The sequence below is a fragment of the Protomyctophum bolini genome (assembly GCF_963924005.1).
Source record: "Protomyctophum bolini genome assembly, chromosome: 6".
Lineage (NCBI taxonomy): Eukaryota > Metazoa > Chordata > Actinopteri > Myctophiformes > Myctophidae > Protomyctophum > Protomyctophum bolini.
In genome coordinates, this window is record NC_137867.1 from 33,362,679 (window position 1) to 33,371,066 (window position 8,388).

The following is an 8,388-nucleotide window of genomic DNA, read 5'->3' on the forward strand; positions in this document are numbered from 1 at the left end:
GTGTCATGCAGCGCTGCTGCTGCTGTTGAAGCTGTGTGCTCCTCAGAGGCTGTGACCTAGATAACCACCAAGAGGAGTTGGAGCGCCTGCAAGCCTTGGAGCCACTCCAGCTCCACCAATGTCAGGAAGGGGTTAGTTGTGTAACACAATGTCCTATTTAGTTTGCTCGTCACACACACACACACACACAAGCACATATGTACCCTATAGCCTTCTCACGGTATGATCGTATTTCTTTTAACCGTCATTTGTCCCAATACGAGGACAGGATTTAGACAAAGGGTGTTATTATTGTGTTTCATGTATGTGTGTGTGTGTGTGAGTGAGAGAGAGAAAGAGAGAGAGATATAGAGAACTGAGAGAGAGCGAGAGAGAGACGGCAGCAGACAAACACAAGGGGGTTGAAATACAGCAGAATTTAAGCATAACCATTAAGAACGCTTGGTAAAACTTTCCACATCAGCAGCCATTATGGCTAAATTCTGTCACAGCTCGCCACGTCAAGACGTCTGCAATGTAGGAGTCTCCATATTTAAACACTGTGTTCCTGTCCCTTTATTTCAATGTACACTCAACTGAACATTGGTCTATGGACTACATGGAAGGGCGGGGGGATATTGAAATATATGAACCAATTACTATTTCCCCTATCAGGATGGCATATTAAGGATACTAAAGGAGTGTTTACAACCAGACAACTATTACCTGGTCAGTCAGAAAAAGAGGATTGAGATGTGAAACATGTAAAACGCAGTGCCACTGCCAATCAGTATGCCATTGGTGAGACACGGACATGGTTTATTGGTCCACTTTTATATAGTGAGAGATAGACATAAATCTGGCGTTTCACCATCCATCACCAAAGATGTTGAGGACATCAAATATGAATGACTTTCACTGTATCACAATAACTTTTACTGGGCAGAATGCAAAGACCTATATCACTGTTCCTCACACCCTACAATTCCTAGCCGACAATGAAGCGTGTGGATTGCGCAAGAACAACATTGCCATCTGGTGGCATCTGTACTGCATTACAACACTGTTACAGACATTGCAAAGTACAGACTGTAGTTTAGACTACGAGAACGTTGCTTGAAACATGATCAGGCCAAGGGAATGTTTTGAACATTTCTATACGACTATATTCATATGCAGTACATTTTATGTACGTCACACCACGGAAAATATGCGGTGCTTTTATTGGCTGATTATGTGAATATATCGACAGACTTAGCACCATTTATTAAGACATTTATATAAGACACTGAGATATGGTTAGAAAAACAGTGGCGTATTCCTCCAACAAAAAAGGTCTCGATGGAAGCTTGTGTGTACTGACATTACACCAATAAATTAACATAAAAGTAGTGTTAAGGCTAGAAGAGCTATCGTGTATTGGCAGAATTTGGCAGATAAGACTCAGTGTTCACTATGCAGTGGTCTAAAATGGTCCCAGCCAGGCTTTGAGCTATGTGCGTGTTGAGGGAGGAGAAATTCTTTCAGTCTGTCTGGTAGGGGAAGGGCCTTTACCCTGTCTTCCAGCGGCCATGGCTGCAGGCGGGTCCTGATGGACGCCCTGCAGAGACAGTGCAATGGCGGAGGGCTTGCCTCTTGCTCCGCCACACGTTTGTGGAGGTCCAGCAGAGCCTGGGCATGGGGGTCCCGGCCAGACACAGGCAGCTCCAGCCTGGGATCCAGGGGCAGTGTCGGGAAGGACGCCCGGGCTAAGTCCAGCAACACCTCAGCTTGCTCCAGAAGCTCGGAGGCCTGGCTCTCATCTGAACACTGATGAAGAGCTACCTGAAGCCTACTGAAGACTAAGCTATAACCTGACCAGCAGGAGGCGCCATGGTATTCACAGACAAAAGAGGCTCCCCCTTGGAGCAACAGCACTGCCAGAGGGAAGAGCAGATCAAAGTGCTCCAGGCTAGTGGGCGTTAGCGAGGGCTCGCCATTCCTGCAGCACGGGTCGGCACCGTGGGCCAGCAGGAGCTGGGTGGCCCTCAAGCAGAAATGGCCGATCTCTGCGGCAGCCTCTGTACTGGAGTCCAGAGCCTCCTTGACCAGAAACACCAGTGAAGACTCTGCGGTCTCTCCATCTACAGTGATAGCATGGACATCAGCACCTATGCACGAGGAAATGTCAATCTGTTATTATACAAGGCATACTTTAGTCCTGCCGACTGGGCACGTTTTTCTCTTCCCACGGCACAGTCAGGGGTAAGAGGAAGGTCAGGCAGGCAGGGATGCAGGCAGGCAGGTCAGCAAAGAGGCGGTCATCCAACTGTCCATCCATTAAGGGAGCTTGAAAAATGAGATGGCCTCAACTTTGTACAGTATACGGATACTGGAAAAGCAACGAGGTACTAAGAGTTTTAAAACAGTATTGTGGCACTATTTCTGACCACTTTTAACCATGTCAGCCGTATAATACTTTTGCCATAATATCTAGCCCAAAAAATATAATACGCTCAATGCTTTTTAGTTGAAAGAATATATGTCTTCAAGTATTTAAGTTCACAGCATTGATGGGTTGACATAGTGCTGGTGGTAGGGCTTTCACTTCTAGTGATTTTTACTAGTTGCCTAGTTTACTAGTCGACTAGTTGTTTAACTACCTATTATGTAATAAAAACAAAAAACTGTGTACATTGGTGACTGTAATCTAGCATTCTAGTTGATCTTGAGGCCTACAAAAACGAGAAAAAATTATCAACTAGTCAACTAGTACCAGCAAGGTCAACTAGTGGATTTACTAGTTGACTAGTTGCTTAAAGCCCTAGCTGGTGGGTGTGGCTAGTCGTCAGAGGGTAACTGTAGTATGAAGACACAAATAGAACATTCAACAAGGAAGTTCCAACCCGTCTCAGTCACACTGGGCTATCTTTTGCCTGAGATTGAGTGACGGGGAGATATCCAAAATGACATGGCAGTGGAAGAGGCTTTTCATCTTCAGCTTGTAGACAGAGTGCCAGAAGCAAAATAGTCTATGGCAGTAGCAGTACTTCATGTATAAAGCCAAAGAGAAAGACAAGCCCACCTAACAGGTGTTATAGTATTTATAGTAGTTATGTAACCCGTCAAATGTATGCAGAGTATGAACACAACTGATCTCATAGTACACCTTCCATAATAGTTACATTACTCAAGCTTACAACTTGAGGGAAACAAGGTTGTAATTTGTGATACGATAACAGCTATAGCTTTGCCTAGAGGTGGCAGGTAATTGTTAGGATGTACATACATACAGCTCATCGAACATTAGATGTAAAAATAAACAAACATGATTAGTAACAATTATAATTAGGTCTGCCATGTCTTTAGTTTTAATACATATAGATCCATGTTAACATGTGCTGTATGCCTCCACGGCCAATGAGGACTTATGGATATCTATCAGTGCAGGTTTTGGACCTATACACAGATAGACAATATGGCGGACAATATAACTGGCAGCTGATTGGTCACTACCCTGAAAAGTACCCAAACCTTTCTTGGCACAGAGGGGGGATTAACCCATTTTGGGCAGGAACCCCTTTTGTTTTAAACATTACGTTATAATTTAGCTATTGAAAAATAGCAGATCTACAAGCTGAGATTTTTGAAAGATCGTGAAAATATTTATTTCAGAAAACTGTACTACACAGAAGAGAACATCGACGTCACCAATACAGCACACGAGTTCTTTAAAACTTCCAATACCTTTAATGAGTCAAAATCAATGTGGAAGTAGAAAAATCCTTTATTTCATCATGAAGATGAAAAAACAACAAGGGTTCAAAAACGACGGCATAAAGGACCCACGGAGCGCTTCTTCTTTTCTTTTTACTGACGTCACCAAATTTGGAGCGACGCCCCTCAATGGTTGGCGCTCCTATGACACATTTCCTGGTGCGTCCACCCAGGCTATTTTTTTTTTCTTTTGAAAACAAAACGCCTATGGTCCCCGAGGCTACTTGGTCACAGATCAATATGACTATGTAGGTAAAACCACACACAATCCACTATCATTATCATTCTCCACACAAGTCATCGTGGGCCTGTACAACATCTGTGCTGTAACACATCATCAGCCAAAGAGAGACACTGCCAACTACTGTTATGTGCAAACGATGTCAAATTTTTTGCTCTACTTGCTTGCAGTGTTAGGATTACATAACATGAAGACTAATATGAAATAATGCCTCAAAACATAAAAAATTTCAGACTACACAGAATAGGAAAGGGAATGCATGCCACCAGTGCCACCATACATGCCACGACCACAAGAGATGCACATTGCCTAAACAATGCAAAGTATTGCTAGGTAATCCATACAGGATTCCCACCGGACAAAGCAATATGTGTGATTGGGTTTTTAGGTTCACAGTGACATACTTTGGTACACGACACGTCGACACATCACCTTCCCTAAATGTAATGATTTGTTTTTAGGCTTTTCTGCCTGTTTGAAGTGAAGTTGGACAGGAACGAGGGAGAGATGGGGAGACACACGAAGCAAAGGTCGTCGGGAACTGGACTCGAACCTGCAACACGCTGTCAGGCTGCATTAGACCCTAAATGCCTGAACCGCTAGGCCACAGTCCACCTTCTCTAAAATTAACCATGGTTTAGTCACCATGGGCCTTATGGCATAGCCATAGTGGTATGGTCCAGACTCACCATGAGCCTTATGGCATAGGAGCATGGTCCAGACAAGATCTCAGGTGAACGGATGTTAAACTTACTGTATGTGTCCCTTCGAAAGGTCTAGTGTGGGTCTACTAATCATTAGTAATAATATAGTAATAATAATAGTAATAATGGCAAATATAATATCTTGTCATGACAAGATATTATGAATTCTCATCATGATTTCTCATAGTTTGGTGCTTCACAGCAAAGACATGCATCGGGTGGAGGAGACAAGACCAAGTTTCATAATGGCCTAGCATCCGAGTCAAATGTTGAACTATTGATAATTTATTAAGTAACTTGTGTGCACTGTGCAGCTTGTGAATGAAGCAGCCATATCACGTATGAGACAAAAGTAATAATAAGCTGTCTCTCAGCTTATTATGCAAGTGTAACATGTAAGCATTTAACTGACAGTTTCTCTGCAGTGATTTAGAGACATTGCTGCTTTTGAGTTTTCTGAACAACCACAATTGGACAATCGAAAGAAGGGTATTTCACAGCCCAGTAGCCTACCTCTCTTCAGTAGAAGTTGGATGTTCTCTGTGTTGTCCACTGTGAGGCCATCACTGCTCGCAAGGGCATGGAGCAACGCTGATTTTCCTACAATACAGCACATCAATATAAAACTTTCTATTTCCCACAACATGTACATTCATGTTAAATGTAAAAACAATATTTCCAACAGTGTTTTCAATAAATGAGCCGATGTAAATGTACCATTTTTATCCCTTGCGTTCACGTTGGCTCCAAGATCCAGTAGAGCCAGCATGCATGGTAAACTCTCTGCTTCTTCACTGGCTAGGTCTAAGGGACTGCATCCGTGGATCTAAAAACAACATATAATAAAGCTACAGTATATAAATGAGACAAGAAATCATATATAGATAGGATATGATATAGGATGGATATGGTGATAACAAGAGGGTGTACACATAAACATAACTTATAAGGCATCTCTCATTCTGACTTCTGAGTAGCCTTTTGCTATTAACACTCACTCTGTCCCGTTTTTCAATGTCGGCTCCATGTCCAACCAGCGGCCTCAACATGTTTGGCCTGTTCCTCACTACAGCAATGTGCAGTGGATTGTAGTATGACACTGGGTCTGGGGAGTCAAACATTAATTCTCTATAATACCTGATTTATACATTGCGTGTCCTGTGTCAGATCAACAAGTTGACAATGCATTGCAATGCGACATGTTGCGAGCTTGCAGATCAACACCACTGTACGGCCATCTGGCTCAAAACTACTACAGAGAACAGACATGTACATTTAGTTAAAGTAGTAAATAATGAAAAAGCAAGACCACTGCAAATTGTTACTTTTTAATTGCTACACAGACTTTAAAAAAAAGTCTGTTTGGCAATTAAAACTATGGCAGGATCTATTATGGCAGCAAGAATTATTGCTGTAATTATCGAAGAACAACTTATTTTCCCAAGTACACAAAATGGGAATCAGAAGCACTTTTTATACGCATGCCATGGCACAATGTGTCTAAATGTCGGATCTATCACTGGATCTTCCAAATATCACTTGAAACACCAGAGAGTACTCTGGCACCAATCTGTACTTCCACTTCCTTTATTGCAGAATCACCCTCTGGTGCACTGTCAGCAGACGTGGCTGCTCTGGCCAAAGGAGAGGTGCAATATATGATTGCTTAGAAAAGCTTAATAATGTCAAGCCTACACTACAAAAGCTCAACCTGTTTTTCAGGTCAAAGCTCGTCGTCATAGTCTTAGTTTAAACTACAGTATACCTCATAATAATACTGTGCAATTATTGTCTAAAATGAGTATTGATTTCTAAACGCACAAATTAAAATTCTGTTTGATGACAGACAAGAGAAGGTCACTATGAGTATATTCGTCTTTAAACAAATGCATAACAGTTCAAATAATGGAAAATCAGTCTTCTCGCACCTTCAAAGTTGACATCAGCTCCATAGCGCAGCAGGATTTCAGCTGCATACACAAGCCCAACCTCTGCCATCTTAAAGAGAGCGTAGCTGATGCCCTCCTCAAACACATCGGACTGGGACTCTCTCTCCAGTAGCTCCTCCAGGGCCCTGCAGATGCTGTCTTCATCGTCAGGGCGGTTACCACTGGCAAGAAGAGGAGAGAGACAGTTAGGTACAGTTTATGAAACCCAGCAGTATGGTCTGGCTTCCAATGTTATCAATGCACTGAATGGGACTTTACCCCATTTAATCAGACCATTGAATGGTCTCAGTAGCTGTCTACTAACCAAGATCTCAGTAGTTGTATTCTGTGCATTGATGACAGTGTTTTGAGTTGACAGCGGCCACATAAGTAAACATAAAGAGAAGTTGTTTTTGCTTTTCTATAGGCAATTATTTTATTATTATTTATTTATTTTAATCTCAAATATCATTTTAGTCAAAATAATCCATACATTTTGCACTTTTGGACAAAATACCAGTCAGAAGAACATTGGTAATCGGTGCTATAAAAATACAGTTTTATGTCAAGTGGATGGCAGAGTTCATACCAACTATTAAAAAAAAATACAATGTGAACAATATGGTTATTGTTATATTGCTCAGTGTGAATGCCGCTTTACACAAAAATTACAACATAAAATGCAGACTTCACCCCTCTCCATGGGACTTAACTCCCTCATCAAGTCCCAGGACACTCAGCACAGCATCCACCAGTGGCTGGTACTCATAGATGATTCGTCGGAAACCATGGAGGAAGGGCATCATGGCCAGTGTGTCTTTCTTCAGAGTTCTGGACATGCACAAATTAAATAAACGAACGAATAAATAAATGAAAACATCAGTGGGGTTCTAAATTGAAACTAATTCCCCGAGAGTGTACAAATGTGCTCCGTAGAGTCAGGTACATTTCATTTTATTTATTTTGCATCTGGCCGGGGTCCTTCAGTCCTTGACAAGTTGACATTAAAAAGTCTGAGAACCATCGACATACACGACTGCTTCTGCAGTGTGCTGACTGTTGAGCAGAATTATGATAATGAAGGGCTGGGCCGGGCCAGCGACGCGTGCTTATCTGTCGTGACCATGACGGTAGTGATTTGGTTAACAGTTTGTTTCAGCTGGCACTGCCGCCCAAAAGTATTCAGAAAGAAAGCTTGCCGAGCACATCGGTAAAGCTCTCAACATTATTTACTTTCTCGGCAACATGGAGTCTAAATCATCATTAATGCGGTGCTGCCTTCTGTTGTTTAACAGAACATGAAAGTGAATAAAGGAACGATGAATCAATGGACGCATCATACGCATGTTTGTTGACATGACGTGTGTGAGGGAAAGGTTCACATGTAAACGTTACTTTAGCAAGAAGCAGGGACATGTTAGCGGACAATGCGATTACATAACCAACAGCACTGCCTGCCTTGTAGTTTAAAATTTGTTTACCAATTCAAGAGAAAATCAGCCGCAGACACTTACGAGACAATATTATGCAGGCCACTGATGGCAGCGTCTTATGAGCAGTTCTAATGAACAGTTTTAAGACTTCCGGTGGACGATCTCTTCAAAATAAGAGTACCCTCTAGAGTATGAAAAAAAAGTTTCATTTGCACATTAAAACTACAAATTAAGCATTTAAATGATGCTATATGATGCTAGAAGACACACATTATGTTTCTGTGTAAAAATAAGTAATTAAATAATAATAATAGTAATAATAAAGTCATCTAAATGCATAAATGCTC

The 8,388-nt window shown here is 41.8% G+C and overlaps 1 protein-coding gene across 3 annotated transcripts; it reads right to left on the minus strand.

Annotated features, from left to right (window-relative positions):
- Positions 1 to 537: 537 nt before the first annotated feature.
- asb6 (ankyrin repeat and SOCS box containing 6) lies at positions 538 to 8,173 on the minus strand. 3 transcript variants are annotated; one of them, XM_080765116.1, is made up of 7 exons: positions 8,123 to 8,173; positions 7,302 to 7,439; positions 6,609 to 6,790; positions 5,679 to 5,785; positions 5,398 to 5,506; positions 5,194 to 5,280; positions 538 to 2,129 (listed from the first exon to the last, which is right to left on the minus strand). In XM_080765116.1, the coding sequence occupies exons 2-7, from the start codon at positions 7,412 to 7,414 to the stop codon at positions 1,423 to 1,425; spliced, it is 1,305 nt and encodes a 434-aa protein (XP_080621242.1). In that variant the 5' UTR covers positions 7,415 to 7,439; positions 8,123 to 8,173; the 3' UTR covers positions 538 to 1,422. The 3 variants fall into 3 exon arrangements, with proteins under 3 accessions (XP_080621242.1, XP_080621244.1, XP_080621243.1); XM_080765118.1 differs by having other exon boundaries at positions 8,090 to 8,150; XM_080765117.1 differs by having other exon boundaries at positions 8,119 to 8,141.
- Positions 8,174 to 8,388: the final 215 nt, after the last annotated feature.

What these genes read in the sequence shown, in the direction of transcription:
- asb6 (XM_080765116.1), bottom strand. Translation starts at nt 7,414, where the DNA reads ATGATGCCCTTCCTCCATGGTTTCCGACGAATCATCTATGAGTACCAG. An exon ending in ACATTGAAAAACGGGACAGA is followed by an intron (nt 5,507 to 5,678) that starts GTGAGTGTTAAT and finishes TGTTGTTTTTAG; the next exon opens with ATCCACGGATGCAGTCCCTT. An exon ending in GAACGCAAGGGATAAAAATG is followed by an intron (nt 5,281 to 5,397) that starts GTACATTTACAT and finishes GCTGTATTGTAG; the next exon opens with GAAAATCAGCGTTGCTCCAT.